Here is a 17,529-nt window from a genome sequence, read left to right on the forward strand (position 1 = left end):
GAACTTGGGGTGTATATATAGGGGTTTAGGAGGGTTCTATATAGCTATTATTAAATAGGGTAGCAAAATGCTTGTGATCAATGAGGGAGCTAGAGATGGGGGCACTGAAGGAGGGGTGGCCTAGCTAAAGGCTGGTGCCAGCTGAGCAGCATGAAAGCTGGAAGGTTTTGTTTTGTTTGGGGGATTGGTGGTGGGTTCAGGAGTTTTGGTGTTTAGTTAAGAAGGCTTGAGATGGAGCTTCCAAGAATGATTCTGTCCTATGAGAGATGCAATGCATGGGTATGGCCCTCCTTTAGGTATTGATTATTGGACCATTCAGTGGATGCCAACCAGATTGTGTACTTGCTGACAAGTATAATGAGCCAAAAGAGATTGGTGCAATGAACAAAATGTGTTCTTTATCCACTTCAATTTTTTCTTTTTTTCTATTTGCCAAGATTGAACCATTTTCAACTGAGAAATTTTGAATCAATGGAACGCTGGAGATGTTTCAAAGTAACTGTAAATACCATCAAGAAAAGTTTGACGAAAAATTGAATTCAATAGTACCATCAAGAAATGAAAGTGCTCAAAATAGGATGAAATTGGTATCCTCCACCAGTAAATTACTTGCACGCTGAAAGTTGATTAACACTTAGATAATGCCTAACTTGCAACTATAGTAGGTTCAATGTCAATGAAATCTGTCAAAAAGAACTATTTGTGAACTGTGCATGTCCATGAATGAAGTACCAATCCCTCTCAAGTCTCAAACTTATCCTTAGGATGTGTTACATTATTGGTCTTCTGTCATTGTTTAGTTCAAAATTTTTACGTGATGTACAAGCTTTTATGGCCAAGGTCACTTCAACAAGGCCAGCCAGCTAAGAGCTAACACTCAATTTGACTCTTTTCAATAAAGTTCACTTTCCTGAAAAGGAGGCTTGGGTATGAGGCCATAATCCATTCAAATCTCAAAACCCTAAAACTATGGGATGGGAAGTCTTGTTGTTTTGTTTGTAACAGTTTGTACTATTTCTAGCAATTTCATGCTTGCAAAATTTGTTGTTCAATGAACAATTATAGAACGCATCATGCAAAATAGGGAAATGAAGCATCCTTTTTTATATTGAAGGGAACTGTAATTATTATCTGAGAGTGTGCACTGAATAAATCTCATTCCATATAATAATCCACCAGTTACACGAAATGGTAAGACATATTAGGCAAACCTTCTTGTGCGACAAGCAGAAAAATAGGCATCCTTACCTAAACAGTTAAATATTCTATCTATCTAATAGTATTGTGTTTCTTCCTCCTTTTAGCTTGATGGTCTTTCTACCTAAAATAGAGACGCCCTCCCAATGAAATGATTTTGCTTATGGGGATATTTGAATTAAGTACTATAAAGATGCTCTCTTAGCGGTGCTAGAATTTCATGGTTCAAAAGTGGTAAAGCTGGGAAACCCAGGACATTTTCTCCCAAAGAAAGTGAATATCCAGCTGGTGATAAGCCGCGGAACCACATAAATAATTTCACAAGTTGAATCTACAGGAATAAAATGCTCAAGAAAAGGATGTTGCTTTGAAATTTACAGCTGCCCGGCCGGTCATCATCACGGGTCACTCTTCAGTCATGAGAATTCTTGCATCTTGAGTTCATGGATCCTGATATTCCCCACTTGTAATTTATTCTCCCTGTGATTGCATTGGTTGCGTAGAGATTACATTTTTAATCAAGTTGGCAAGTGGTTTAGAACTTTAGATGTTTCAAAAGCAAAATTGTGTGAATTTTCAATAGTTTTTAACGGAATGATGTTGAGTTCTTGGTGTACTTTTTAAAGCCTATAAGTATCATGTACCATAAGGTCGTGTTTGATAACCTAATTCAACATTTAATGAATTCAGATCTTAATATGTTCAGACACGTTTAATAATCTGAATTAATTATGTGTCACTGAATTTTCTGAATAAAACTTGCTCCCAAAAATAAGTGGTGGGCTATTCACTTGTTCCTTAATTTGATATGCACTCAAACGTATCTGACTTAGTAATTAACAATTCAATAACTCAATCGATTTAGATTTCAGTTTTCAGTTTTTAAACTTCAATTTTATCAAATGTTGAACTTAAAATTATGTATCATCATCTAGACCTACTAGTATACCCCAAAAAAATCTTTACCCTGACCATATAGAAAAGATTGTATCAACTTATATGTGACACTACAAACACACCAATCTTATAAAGGATTCAATTATGATTTCCTTAATTTCTTTTTGTAGAACACATTAGAATTTCATTAATGAAATCTTCACTAATGGCCAGAATACCCCAGACATATACAGGTTTTACATATTTGAAAAATTAATAAAAATTTTCTTAGTTAGTATACAATCACGATTTCCTTAATAAGTTAGTAATCAATTGTCGGTGATATCATTATTTTAGAAAAAGAAGAGGGATCTAACTAACAATTAGAATAAAAACATAATTTGCTAATGGATCTATTGAAAGAAGACATTTCACAAAAGTTTCAATCAAGTTTAACTAATTTTCACCCTCAAAGAAAAAAAAACGTAATAAATTCTGCAGATTCTACCTGTCATTCAATATAGCATACTTTACAGGCTGACAACTTTCATGACATTTTTGTTTTACAAACGAAAGTGTTCCATCCACTAACACACAAAAAAAAAAATGTGTAGTTAAATGATCCCATAGTTGGATACAGTATCTAACTGATAATAAACTAAAGCTTAATCAAGTACTTTTACTTTTCCAGAATTAGTACATTCACTTATCATCCACAAACAATTAAATGGAGTTTTCCAAATAAAAATTTCAAATTTGATTATATGCAGAGGGATTTGTGATAAAAATATGGTGAAAGAAGCATATTACCAACTCAATAGTTCATCTCATGATATACTAATTTGTAGGTTTAATTTTTTTTAGTAGTTTAATTTTTTTTTGCATGAAATTAAATATGTTGAGAACAAATTTTACCAAGTTCAATAATCTTTTCTTGAGTTCTTTTCCTTCTTCTTTTGAAACACCTTGTCCCAAGAATATATGCTTTTCATTTGTACACCTCGTGACAAGAAGTTATCCAAATTAACACATGCACACAAATAAGCTATACCAAGGCTATTGTTTAGAATCATCTAACTCAAAATTCATGTGTATTCAACTTCTTATAGCTTTTGGAGCATCAGGTTATTCACTTATCATGAAAAAAGAAATACATAATTGTAGTTTAATTTGACTATATATATATACAAAAGCCATCAAATTTGAGGTTAATATGTGAGTGTTATGCTTTTGAGTTCTCAATTTTTCATTTTCTTTCTTTTGTACAAGAAGGGGAATGTTTAATCATTTATGTCATCATTTATCAACTTAACCAACCAATACCTTTGTCTATTAGTGGTTACAAAAGCTAATCCCTCCAATAATTCATCTCATCTGCATAGGTTTCTAGCTATATGGCTTCCTTTGTTTTCTTCATTTAGTACAAGAAGGAGAATGTTTTATCAATTTTGGTATCAATTATCATCTTGACCAACCAATTAATATCTTTGTATATTAGTTGTTGCAAAAGCTAACCCCTCCAATAATTCATCTCATCTGCATAGGTTTCTAGCTATATACAAACGTTAGAAGTAAAATCCAACAAACAATTCATTGACTTAAGGGCTCCCCAATTGAAATAATTAAAAATATTTCAATTTTCAATTCGAGGCTAGGGGCATCTGAAGTAAGAAAAGTGAACCTAGACCCCCCAAAAAAAAAAAAAAATTAGACCAATAGTAGGAAAGTGGACCAAGATAGTAGTATGTTCATCACCGAAGACCTAACTAGTGTGAGGCTCAAAACCCACCGCCGTCAGCGTGAAAGGGTCCACTTTGATTCATTTGTTTGAATTATGATCATCTACATAGTTAATGCATGAGCAACCCGTGATAGAAATGATAAAGAAGTGAGAGTTCTTGAATTCTAATCTTACAAATTTGAATCTATTTTAATTTTATGTTGATATTTATTTATCATTTCTTGGTTGGTTGTAATTATGTCGAGTTGTAGTATATTGATTGTTGATTTTGATTCACCATCAAACGTAACTTGTTCTCTGATTTTAAATAGAAAAAGAAAGAATTACACGATTGATTGTAATGTTGTTGAGTTGCAGTACACTGATATTGATCCCACCATTATATGTTACTTGTTATCTGATCTTAATAACAAAAAAGAAAAATAAGGGAGGAGGCGGGGGAGGGCCGGAGGTATTCGTTAACGATAAGATGAGCAGAAATAATGAACTTTAATTTTCAAGTTCTTTATTTTTTTTTTTTTTTTGTGAACCTTCAATTTTGAATTATTTCTAACCTATTCACGGGGTCTACATTCAATCATGAGAATAGACCTACAAACTAACGAAGTTGAAGGTAGATATAGACATAAGTAGTGGTACTACATTATTAGATGTTGACGAGAAAATTTTATTGTGAAACAATTTGGTGCACATCACAAGTAGATATACTTTGTGCAAGAAATGGACACCGGACTTTTGCGCACTTTAGAACGCTTTTTTTTTTTTTTTTTTTTCCAACAACGATAATATTTGTATAATCTAATATATCCTAGGGGAATCTAAAGAGGATGTGAAAGAAATTAGCAAGTATACAGATCTGACTAGATCAAACGGGTGCTCGGACATATCTTTTGAATTTTTTTTTCATTGTAGGTGAGGTTCGAATACCCGATCTATAACTCAAAAAGGGACTTAATCTCTTTTTGGAATGCTGATATACATCAAAATTAGTTTCCTAACTTGGGAAGCCACAAGTCCTCTGGTCATCAATCCTACAAACAAGTAATGAGGTAGGGATATTGTACATAGGCTCCAACTATCTGTTTTGCTTCTGATGTTTGCAAGTAATTGAGAACTTCATTACATAGACTACATAGAATGGATAAACATGTCGAAAAACAAGATGGTAATAAAACTAAAAATTCATTCAAAATTAAAACTTAGTAAATTGTTTCCTCTAGGAAAGAAAGAAAATGCCTGGATGCCATTTATGTTCCAAGAAATGCTAGACGATTGTTAGACCCTTGGCCTAATATGATTTAATGGTTATGGTTGAAAGTTCAGAATTTAGAAGTTTTGGATTTAAATTCCTCTTATCTTATCTCCTCGGTACTTATTAAATTTCACCATTCTTCTCCTAAAAATAAAACAAGGAAAGAAAAAGACGGACAAGTATTCCAAGTTCATCGTTACTACATGTATAAGATAATTCATTAATATAGTGCGTGCATTATTACCTAAAACGATAATGGTTGTATGAGAAGAGCTATGTGCCTATGGCTAAAGAGAATCTGTGTAGTACATCGGCATGGTCACAGGAGCATTAATTTATATCTAATTAGTATGGCCAGAGTTTGGTGAAAAGAATTTTTCCTCACGAGAGATTGATCAAAGTTGATAGCAACCTTAGCTTGAAAAATTTTAGAGGGTCCCAATCATATTGATGAGAGAATAATATCTTCAAGAAAATATTTGATTCGACCCAAGACTATTATATTTTTCCCAAAATGGGCAATTTACAACAGAAAGAGACTATAAAAATGAAGATGATTTCAGTTGGCAAAAGTGCTCTTCACTTGAATCCAAAAATTGGTTGACATCTGCAGTTTTCAATAAATTATTTTTGAAAAATTTTACAACCGTATTTACTAACAATCTTTTATCTCACATTTATGATATCTACTTTAAAAAGTGCTACAGAAATATCTTCTTAAAATTTCTCCACGTTGAAAATGAAATTGAAACAAATTTTGGGTCCTAAATTATTTTTTACCTGTCGAACTTGAGATAAAATAATAGCCCTAGGAATCAAAGGTCTTGGATGTCTTTCTCCCTACTTCTTAAATCACATCCATTCCCTATTATTAAAAAAAAAAATTAAAAGAAGAAGATAAAATAATACCTATTTTCTTCAAAATTTGTCACTGCACAAGAAAAGAATAACTTTTGGGTTCTATTTCCATCTAATTCGAGTTCTAAATTATGAGCCCTTTTGGTAGATGAGTTTTTTAAGTGATTTTCTTAGCTAAATAATTTGGTGATTATATATGTTCACAATCATTGCTTATCCCAAGAATCTCATAATTGTAAAATATACTAACTAGCATAAAATTAGTGAATCTCAAAGCCATACAATTAGGTGTAGGTTAATGACAAACCGGCCTTCACCCAATGAGAAAAGCTTCAAACCATTTTCTAGTAAATAAATTTTCTTGTGGGTACCTAAGGGAGCAAATGAAAATTGAAAAATTAGGATGTGGGTAGTTCTTCTTTTAGAAAGTTGAGTCAGGTTCAGTGTTTTTTTTAACAAGAATCTAGGAAAAAGTCAAATCTTAAATCATGTAATAAGAATATTCCTGAAGAATTTTAACAAAAGAACTTCGAATCATTTGTACCCGCATGTATACTGACTATTTTCTTTTTTTATTTTTTGTGGGAGGGAAAATAAAAAGCAAGAAGGCAGAAGAATAAGGATATTTTTCTAGTCTTCATTTTGTCGATTTTCATCTCTAAACGGGCGTGTTCTTGCTTGCCTTGACGTTTATAAAATTTGACGAGAAAATTTTTTTTTTTGTTTTCTTTAAGGGATAATTTCAGAAATCTCTCTGAACGTTTTTCATAATATCGCTTAGTACCTCTTAGGTTCCATTGGTACTTTATCTTTGTTGATTGAGTGTTCGATGACTTAGTAAACTTGCAATCTTTGACCCTATGAAGCACAATTTTATTGTCCCTCCTGAGAGGTTCCAAGTACAAGTTCTTTTGTCCATTCGTGTTTGGATTGCATTTTCCATGATTTTTCATGGAAAAATTACTGTAGCGATTTGATGTATGTGAGGAAAAAATGTAACAGGGAAATGTGATCACGGAAAACAATGTAATTTTTCGACGAAAAGCCGCAATCCAAACAAGTTTTTCCATATACTGCCCATGATGTTATGAATTCTTCCATTTCATTTTCCAAACAAAAAATCTATTGAGATTCTTATTGCTATGTGTTTTAGTTTTAGTTTGTTTCACTCTTATTTTGATTCCTATGACAAATGCTTTGATTTTCTTGTAACTAAGGCTACAAACGAATCGAACTCGAATTTAAAAATACTAAATTCGTTAACTCGCGAACCAACTCGAACTCAAATATATATTTTTTATTTTTTATTTTAATAATAAAATTACATATATATTCCTAATATTTTATTTTTTATTAAAAAATTATTATTTTATTCATTTTTTAAAAATAAAATTTTAATTTTTTATTTTTTTAAGCTCAAGCTTGAGCTTGACATTTTGAGCTCGTTGAAATCGAGCTCGAGTTTGAGTTTCGTAAAATTATGTTAAGGCTCGGCTTAATTAGGCCGAATCTCAACTCGACTCGTTTGCACCCTTACTTGTAATCAAAAAAACTGAGAACAAGGTATCATCATCATCACAAGACACAACGGCCATGCATGTAATTCAACTTTCCAATTGGTCCTTCCGATTAGGGTATCTGTTAAGTGATCCCTCTGGCCATTAGTACATTTTTCTTCTGCCCCTTCATATGTCACAGTGTTTTTTCTATTGCAGTCTCACCTCCCAACCCTCTAAGAGGAAGCAAATTTATGTATAGCTCCATGAGTTCAAAATTAGTAACCAGGAAAGGGAAAATCACTATTATTCCATTAAACTTCATATGTGATATTATACCATGAGCTAATTTACATCTACCCACGTTGAACTGTTAACAGTGTCAAATTACAACATCATCTTCTCTTCTGACAATCACATCTCTAAGAATCAAATTACCACCCAAATACAGATCATCAAGGCCTCAAGGATGTCAAAAGAGATACCAAGGCAAGGACAAGGGAGTTGCACTGGAACATAACTACGGGAACACCACAGAGGCTGATAAAGCATAACTAACTGAAACTATGGCATACCAACCCTGTTGCCACTTGGGTGATCCATTGAGAGTTGAAACAGGTACTGATGACCTCCACAGGTACCATTTGCAGCTTGCCTATCGACGGGATTGACCAGTAGCAACATCAAAACCAGGAGGTATGAAAACAACATCATCCCACTTCGAAGATGAGTCATCCTGCATTATTGATTTATGTGTTAACTCAAATTTCTGTTCATGAAATCCAAAGAAAAAATGCTGAAATACAGGTAACAATAAGCAGAAGTCAGAATATATTAGCAAACCCTTGAGGGTGAAACATTCAACTTCGGAGTATACCGACAAGATTTTCTTACCTTCATCCCTCGTATTATATCTTCAAAAACAGCAACCTACAAGATCAAGTCAAAAGTTGGTATCTTGAAGCATGGACATGTCTAAAGTTTTGACATAGAATGGACACTACTATCTAATGCAAAATTGGTAATATTTTAGGTGATTGTTTACATATACAGACACCAAACTTAGAGACGCTCAAGTACTCTTATACTTGCTGATAATAGTTGATGCATCCAAAAACTTTACCTGAATTTCTCCCTCTCTAAAAGCAGGATTCAATCTCTCATAACGAGTTGCACAATTCAGGGATTTTATCAAGTCCTCCTACACAATAGCAAAGAAGGGGAAAAAGCCACAGTCATACAGAATGGAAGAATGACACTGGGCATCCAAATGATAAATTTAACTAACAGCTAACCTTCCTAAAAAAGACAGGGCGATATCTCTTGTCTTGGGTCCTCAGAATCAAGCTTTTTGACTGTAAACCACCACATTTTAGAGAAGTTAAAATCATTCACACCACATATTGATGAGCAGACTGAGAATTGCCTACAATTATAGACCATATTTTAACCATTAGTAGTTTACGAGCAGCATGGGATCAGTCGAACAAGTCTTGTTAATACCACCGGAGCAAATCTTTCAAGCACACGTCTGTCATCTATATTGCTGTCATCATACATTAGTAAAGAACATATATGCACGAGTTCAACAGATCCTAACCAAAGCAAAGTGCTTAACGGTGAGTCCAGAAACAATATCTCATCGTTCATCCTTGTTTTCAAGGTTTGAGAATTTCCTAATTGGAGAGTTTAACCAAAAAAAAAGACAATGCCAACAGCATTCCAGAAGAAAAAAACATATCAACCAAGAAATATGAACAATCATTAAACTTGACAATACGCAAAACCATCTTAAATTGAATTTCCATCATGAATCATCATTACTGCCCAATCCAGAACCCTTTGTTTTCAGGTTTCTTGCTAAATGGACAAATTCTTCTAATTTAACAACTTATCAACCAATTAATATTTTCTCCTTGAGAACACATCAAAAACTCCAATTCACATGCTAACACTATGATTGTAGCACTAAGAAGGAAAATCAGTTGAGACAAAAATTAACTCGAACCAATAGATGCTGCCACCCAAACTTTCCGGCTTTTAAATAAATAAAAATAAAAATAAATGAATTAAGAGAGAGAGGTACTGCTGTTGTGGGGAGAAAAAGAAAAAAAGTGTCAGTGAGTTTGGGTGCAAGTAAGAGCCAGAAAAGTGGGAAAGAAAATTATCTATTACTACAAAGGGTTAAACCTGGAAAACTGGAACCCCGAAAAAGCTCTCATCATATGCACCAGACTTCTTCCTTTCCTACAGATAAAGCATAAGTGAAATTAGATTAAACATTCCATACCTCCAGTTAGCAACAGAATTCGTACGTAATTAATTGATGTGCTGGACGTAGTATTTGCACTAAACTTAATTTAGGCCAAAACTAATGGCCTACATCCAAGTGTGTGGTTCAATTTTACTTGGAGGTGCATAAAATTAGGGTGCACTTTTGTTCATGGACTTTTTAAACTCTAGACATAAGCCGTTCCTCAATATCTTATACAGCAGCAAAGGAAGAAGGCCAACAATTTACTGACAATACTTCTTATATTCAGAGTTAATATTTATATAGCACTAAAGGAAGAAGGACAACAATTTTCCAACTTGCTTTCTCATATTCAAAATTAACATAGATATCACTCATGTTTCTCAATTTTATTTTCAGTTTATTAAATTTTTTCAAGTCTCCTGGATGTATTACGCATAAACAAACTCGAAATATTTCACCATTGCTACAGGACAACAACATAAACTAGAAGAGAGACAAGATCAGCATAGAGCCACTCTTGGCAAACCACGCATGCATAGAATTTTACTGTTGTCTCCCACAAAATTCTATTGCTGATTGTTAATTAACATCATAGAAGATCAAAAAAGATGCAAGGCACCCATTTATTGTGAGAAAGCCAAATTGACCAGAAGAGCTTATCTCCAGATATGCCACCATTGCTTGTAAAAAGAAAAAGAAAACCATTTCATATTTTTTTTCATGGGAGGTCTTGAACCCAGGACCTCCTACTTACAATTCCCCCCACCTTATCACCCAACCCAACCCAACCCAACCCTCCCCCTCCCCCCAACCATTTCATATGTACATTTAATAAAAAAAAAAAAAATGCACGATTTGGAGTTTCAGCTTTCAACCAAAATGTGATGTTTCTGAACCCTTCATTTTCCAATGATAACATACAACACAAACCACTTGGAAATTAGACAACATTGCCATTCTGAAAAAAAGAACTCAGAATACAAATCATAACTCAACAATCAAGTTTGACTCATATATACAGTGAATTTACTGCAAAATAAAATAAAATAAAATAAAAAACAGAAGAATAACTTTATTTTTATTAAATTCGTTCATACTGCAAAATTCTTTACCTTTATTGCATTCTGCACTTGAGACGCCTCTGGTATCAACCTAAAAGCTACCCCATCAACTTTAAGCTGAAATACCTGCAACGCAATTCACTCCATCAGGCTCCAGTCTCTAGCATTTCACCACTTGGTTACGAATAAAAGAAATGCACTTTCGTGCTTCAATAAATATCCATATAAAGAAACCCGCCTAGTCATCTTTAAATCAAACATCCATCAAACTTTCTCCAAGACCACATAACATACCATTTCAACAGTGTCAAACACCAAGACTTTGATCATTGCATATTCTATCAAGAATCCTACGAAGCAGAAAAGCTAGTTCGTATGCTATCGCCTTAATTACATGTAACCAATTACACTTGTCCTCCATTATTCACTAAGTAGGCACATGATAAACAACATCCAACACCAAAACGTTGATGATCACCCTGTTTACCACAAACATCAAACATCATGAAGCTAGTTCTTATCCAGATATACATGTATCATTAGCAATTTCCTCATAATGACTAAAGCAGGCATATAATACACACAACTGAGAATAAGCATTCATCAAATTAACCAAGTAAGTATCCAAAAAGACCTATTTTTACTTAATTTACGGATTTTCTTCGGACCTTATTGAGAGCTACAGCAACAACTTTGGAGCCATCACGCATAGAGGGATCCATGGACTGCATCTGGTGAAGAAGGGCTTTAGCATCAGCTTCATTGAAGCAGAACAAGCCAAGATTTCTCCCCGTATTTTCACCAGAAACCAACACAAATTCCTCAGAAGAATTGCTGAGAGCATAGACAGGGACCCCGGTTAAACGCTCCTCAATAACCTCTGTACTTATAGCAAGATTCCTACTTTTAGCATCAGAATTAGTAATTCCAGTATCAGAGGAAGAAGAAGGAGGAGAAGGAGATGGGGTTGTACTATCAGAAACTCTGGCCCAAGAGGGATTCTTAGGAGAAGAGCCTGCGGTGGTGGGGAGGGGGAAAGGGAAGGGAGAGTGGTGCAGGAAGTTGGAGAAATGGGATTGGAAGGAATTGAACACTTGGTTGAGGTGGTGAAGAGGCGCTGGTGGTGCTGGGGAATTGGTGACGGTGGGGAGAGGGAAGGGGAGGGGAGAATGGTGGACGAAGTTGGAGACATGGGTTTGCAGAGAGGTGAAGGCTTGGTTGAGGAGGTGGAGAGATGGTGGTGATGGTGATGGTGGCAGCGGCGGTGCTGGAGGTGGTGCTGGTGGTGGGGCTTTGGTTTTGAAGAAATTCATTGGTTTTTTCCTGGGTATATCGGAACTGGGGATATGGAATTTTGAGGGGTTTGATGAATTTTGAGGGGTTTGGAAGGGTTTTGGTGTAGAGTGCTGAGGAGTCTGTTGGAAGAGAAGAATTTTAAGCTTTTGCAAACTGAGAGAAGTTTATTTTTTCCTTTTGTTTTTTTCCCCAAAATTTACACATGGATTGTTCAGAAAATATTGGAAGGAAAGTGTTAGCATGTGTTTATTAATGATAAGAAATATATTTGGATAGAAATTGGAAGATTCGTTAGAATTTTTTTTAATAATAATGAAAATAGTATGTACGGTAATGTGTAATATATGTGAAATAAAAAAATAAGTAATAAAAATTTAAAATAAAAAAGTAATTCAAGAACACATTTATCATGTAATAAGACAAAATTTTTCCAAAAAATTGGCAATCAAGACAAACCTACATATTTTAGGGATATTATTTGATCAAATTTGTTTGTATGAAATTTATGTTTTCAACTTTCTTTTTTCCTAAAATCAAATTCTACTGCTTCTATATAATTCTGTCCATATCGAGCTCATGTTCCTTTGGAAAAAAAATACTCGTATCTGCATCTTTTCCTTTAAAAACAAAATATTGGTGTTTCTTTTTTTTCTTTTTTTTTTTAAGATACTTGTGTTTCTTTGAAAAGTATATACTTTGGCTAATGGGGCAACTTGTTAAGAAGGACCTTGTAGTTTAACTTTTTGCAAAAGTGATGGTAATTTTGAGGAAGTGCCTAGTTGTAATGTGCGCATTTACATGATAAGTGCTATCAGCATAAGATTGGAAGTTAGGATCCAAATCTACAATAATATAATTAACATGAATTTTGAAATTTTAGTATTTAGTACCAAGGATGTTGAAGAATGCATTAACGATGGCTAACGATATTATCAAAGTAAAAGGTTTCCCATTGGAGCGATTTTCACCTAATACCTAGATTATCCTTGTTAAAGTTAGGACAAACCAGTTGAAGTTTTTAGAGAGTTTATTTTATTTAAATTAAGAATAACAGAAGGTTTTACAGTTCATTTTGAATATCATACTCATAAACGAAATTCACCGTCGGATGTTGAATGAAACATTATTAATCCTTAGATTAAACATGGTTAAATATTTAAATTTTAAATTATTATCTTTAGTGAGAAATACAAGTTGAGGGAATGGAACAAAAAAAAAACCATAAAATTTTCTAGGAACAACTAGCAACTGTGAAGTCCATCTGAATTCTGTATTTGACTTTGAGTAATTGAGGTGAACTCTGGAGGGTAATGCTGTCAGTTAAGCAAATTTGCTCTAGCTCCATACTGGCAATTACAGTTTTGCAGCCTATCAAGAAGTTGGACTGTTTTACCCATGTAAGCTGGACCACAACAAGATCTGTAATCTTCTACTCGGTCTATTTTTCTCATTTGGGCTCATTCTGAATATTAAGATACAGATTTTGGTCATGGTCATATGATCACAAACTATGGATCCAATTATTGCTTTCTCTAGTGGGACTTTTCCATTTCATTCTTGATCTCTAGTTTCATAAATCAGTACTGAGAGAATGCATGATGGCAACAAACAATGTTGAGCATCGGTCTTAAAATCCGATTGTAAATTGCATTTTTCCCCAAAATATTTATACGTTTTCTGTGAATCCATTTCTCAATCAGCTTTTCACCATACATACATTAAATTGCTATAGTACATTTTTCTACAAAAACTTCAGAAAATAGTAATCTAAACGGCTCTATATCTTTAGAATAAAATAGCATTACTGGCCAAATTTAGTCTTTTTTATTTTGTACAAGCTTTGTGTTTAACATAACAATGTCGTCCAGAATGCTAAGTGGAAAAACACAAACCCTCAAATAGGAAATCAATATCTTAGATAACCAACGGTAATGTTTATTATGTTTGCAATATGATTTCTAAAAAAATATTCTAGTTAGTTTATCCAAAATATAATTGAGAGAACAAAAATTTGGTAAGTTATTGCTGTGAAGTACATGATAGAATAATAGAACAAAATCAAAGAGCTTTTAGAAGATAATGAAAAATGTTAATAGAATCTCTTATTTGTTAATGACACTTCTCTTATACCTTTTTCCACTATGTGTGGAATAAAAGAAATATTTAATGAGTTGCAATATTTTTAGCCAATTTACACACTCAGCAGGTCAAAAAGAGTACAAGTCATAAGGGGAATGCCTTTAACATTTCCTAAGATAAATTTATTACTTCTTTTATATATATATATATATATATATATATATAACAAATTTATTACTCCTATATGTTCTTATAGCTAAAGCAGAAATCCCACTTCGTTGCAAGTATGAAATAAGTTAGTCTGCAATACATTTGTCAAAGAGAATGCTGCAATATTAACCTTTAGCAATCATGGCTGAAAAAAGTTTACTCTGAAAAGCTTATGAACATATTTTAGATCCCGTTTAGGGTTACGGTACTTTTGTACTTTTAGTAAAAAAAACACTATTAAGTGCTAAAAGTACTTTTGAAACGTTTGATAAATATCATCCCATGAAATCAGGAGTAGAGTTTTTTGTGTTAAAAATACTTATAACAAAAACTCAAATTTAATGCTTTTAGAATATATTTTGTATTTTAGAAAATAAAACATTAAATTTAAAAAATTTAAATTACAGATTATCCAATATAACAAGTACTTATTAAACTATATATCCAAATAATATACATAAAAGCACTTAAGTAGTTAATAAATAAATTTATTAGATATTTTATTGGCGAAATACTTTTCAATAAATTACAGCAACCCCAAATAGGCCCTCAACAAGAGTTGCCAAACACGAAACTAGAATGCACAAGGGGCTTTGCATTTGGTTTGTTGGTACATTTTTGTTACCGCATGTTAGTACCATAATACTTCAGGCAGTTGAAAACGACAAATGGCTGACCAGAGAGCAACTTTGGTTTGGAGATTTCAATAATTATTAGTACCAATTATACATGCATAATAATAATGTAAACAACATTAAAATGGTAGTCACAACTACTAAAATTGGAAATCCTATAATGGATATTGTTCACCCAACAATCTTATCAAATCTTTAGAATTTCTCCAAATTTCAATCTTCACCTTACCAAATTTAGATAGGGAGATCTTAGCCTCGAATTATCTCCTACAATTATTCATTACAATTCTCGAGAACCTATTTATTTTTCTTGAGGTGATAATCATATCAAATCATGTAGTCCTATCAATTTTTTTCATATATATAAAAAACAAATTTCATTACGGGATGGTTAAAAATCGTCCAACACATCATCATTCTAATAGCAAGTTAAACTATCTCGGACTTGCAATTCTAGTAGCATTATTAATTTGTCCGGTGCACGATCAGACATCCGAATTCCAAATTATACATTTGTGAGGGCCTTAGCGGTTGGTGACACCAAAAGGAAGCAATAAAATGAAGCTTTTCAAACACGTGATAGCTATATACGGTCGGACAAAAGTCGTTGAGTGGGCCTGTGTAAAGTCATTCCTTGGGCCATCCTTAAGCTTTTGTTTCTTTCGATTTTGGCCCTACGCTTTTGCAATAGCCAAATGGTGAAAAAGGAAAAAGAAATTCCCACTAATTGTTTGTCCATTCTTTGAGTTAATATTATATATACTGAGAGTATATATATATTATTATGATTAAATGTATGATGCATATGAAAAATTGAAATTGAAATTTAAATTAAGATTATATATCATATATTTAACGGTGAAAGTATATACCTTATCAGTGTATAGAAAATTAATTTGTTTTTCTATTTCATAAGATTTTGAAAAGACTTTTTAAAAAGTCTTTTCAAAATAAATTTTCCAGTAGAGGAATGATGAGATTTAAGAAGCGCGGAGGAGCCAGGGGCTATACATTTGAATATTGAATTGTGAAATTTAATGTGAAATTTTCAAGGTGATGAAAATGATTACTTGCATGCTGCTAAAAATGGTTAGATCAACTTAGATTACCGTTTTTTTTTAATCTTTTTCATTATGCTTGTAAAGTTTAATTACTTTCCATCTAGCTATCAACTAGATTTTATTCAAGTAATTGCTTGATCACCTTATGTTCCCTTCATAATGTTGTACTTAGCAAAATTTGAAGTGATGTAGAAGATAAAAATTGTCTAAACAATAGCATTTAGAATAGATGTTTCCATATTATAGCAGTATAAATGTAAATCTTCAATTAATCTAAAATTCATTGAGTATATATATTTTTATATTAAAGATAGTCTATATTTAGTGCAGTATAAATATTTAGTCTATATATAGGTGTTTCCATATTATAGCAGTATAAATGCAAATCTTCAATAAATCTAAAATTCATTGAGTATATATTTTTTTATATTAAAGATAGTTTATATTTAGTGCAGGTGCATTTCTCTATCGAGGAAGGGTTAGATGGGATGACAAGATAGGAAAAATTGTAAAATACGAAAGCTTGTGTTCAAAGCTCTCACTTATAGAAAATAAAAATAAAAAGTGCATTTCTCTACTCACACACTTATATTCCCAGAATTATTGGCAATATATTTAATGTATCTCTTATGTTAAGTTTTCCTTCAAAAATGTCTGCTTCCATCATTACCAAATGGTGTGGAAAATACAAGGATTATCAGTTCATAATTATCATCACCATAAAGATTATTCTTTACTATTTCATGCTAGCTGTTCTGAAAACAACAAGAATGTCATCATCAAGAAGCTTGAAAAAAATCATAGCTTCACATTTACCAACCCTTAAACATTGTCTAGTACAACTAATTTATTCATTTAATGATTCATTAACTTTACACATGTAAGCATAATGGTATACAAGAATTTTTCTTTTGTTCATGAATCTTCATTTAAATCAGCATTTTATTTTTGATGGTAAAGTATTGTCATTATCCATAAACATGCAAAAAAGTGCCACCAACAAGAAGTTAAAACAATTCCTAGTGTCACATTCACTACATGTCTTCTTGTGTTAAAGAAATGGATTAGTTTATACCTACTTTTATATACAATTCTTCATAACTTTATGTTAGTGTAATGCAAGTACTTTTTGTCTTTTTTATAAAATTAGTAGTCTTTTTTATTCTGCATCATATCTCTGTCCCTTAGATGCTAAGCCTGTGATGGACCTGGTTGACCAAGACCTCAAAATATAGGGCATTAAAGGGTTGCTAAATGGCTTCAGCAGTGACGTAATTTTGTCACAGTGCACAAAATTTGTGAAAGAGGACACTTCAAGAAACTTTTTTTGTCCTTAGTGTGAATTAGTTTAATATCTGTGTGTGTCTGTATTGGAATTGGTAGTCTAACCTTGTTTGAATTGCTATTTTTGGAATTTTTATAAAAAAAATATACGATAATGATTTGATTTATATCAGATAAAAAGATGATTAAGAAATATATTTAAGAAAAATGTAGAAGTTTTTTGGAG

At 32.7% G+C, this 17,529-nt stretch overlaps 1 protein-coding gene across 1 annotated transcript; it reads right to left on the bottom strand.

Moving 5' to 3' along the window:
* Positions 1-7,919: 7,919 nt before the first annotated feature.
* Positions 7,920-12,168, bottom strand: LOC113736497 (protein TIC 22-like, chloroplastic). The gene is made up of 7 exons (XM_027263517.2): positions 11,407-12,168; positions 10,790-10,864; positions 9,611-9,667; positions 8,716-8,775; positions 8,544-8,621; positions 8,315-8,350; positions 7,920-8,156 (listed from the first exon to the last, which is right to left on the bottom strand). Exons 1-7 carry the CDS (start codon positions 12,049-12,051, stop codon positions 8,076-8,078), a joined length of 1,032 nt encoding a protein of 343 aa, XP_027119318.2. The 5' UTR covers positions 12,052-12,168; the 3' UTR covers positions 7,920-8,075.
* Positions 12,169-17,529: the final 5,361 nt, after the last annotated feature.

The sequence above is a fragment of the Coffea arabica genome, chromosome 3e, assembly GCF_036785885.1.
Source record: "Coffea arabica cultivar ET-39 chromosome 3e, Coffea Arabica ET-39 HiFi, whole genome shotgun sequence".
NCBI classification, from domain to species: Eukaryota; Viridiplantae; Streptophyta; class Magnoliopsida; order Gentianales; family Rubiaceae; genus Coffea; species Coffea arabica.

Coding starts and splice junctions, on each gene's coding strand:
- LOC113736497 (XM_027263517.2), bottom strand. CDS start 12,051: ATGAATTTCTTCAAAACCAAAGCCCCACCACCAGCACCACCTCCAGCA. Junction 8,622..8,715: donor GCCCTGTCTTTTTTAGGAAG/GTTAGCTGTTAG, acceptor GCTATTGTGTAG/GAGGACTTGATAAAATCCCT. Junction 8,351..8,543: donor TTAGAGAGGGAGAAATTCAG/GTAAAGTTTTTG, acceptor TTGATCTTGTAG/GTTGCTGTTTTTGAAGATAT.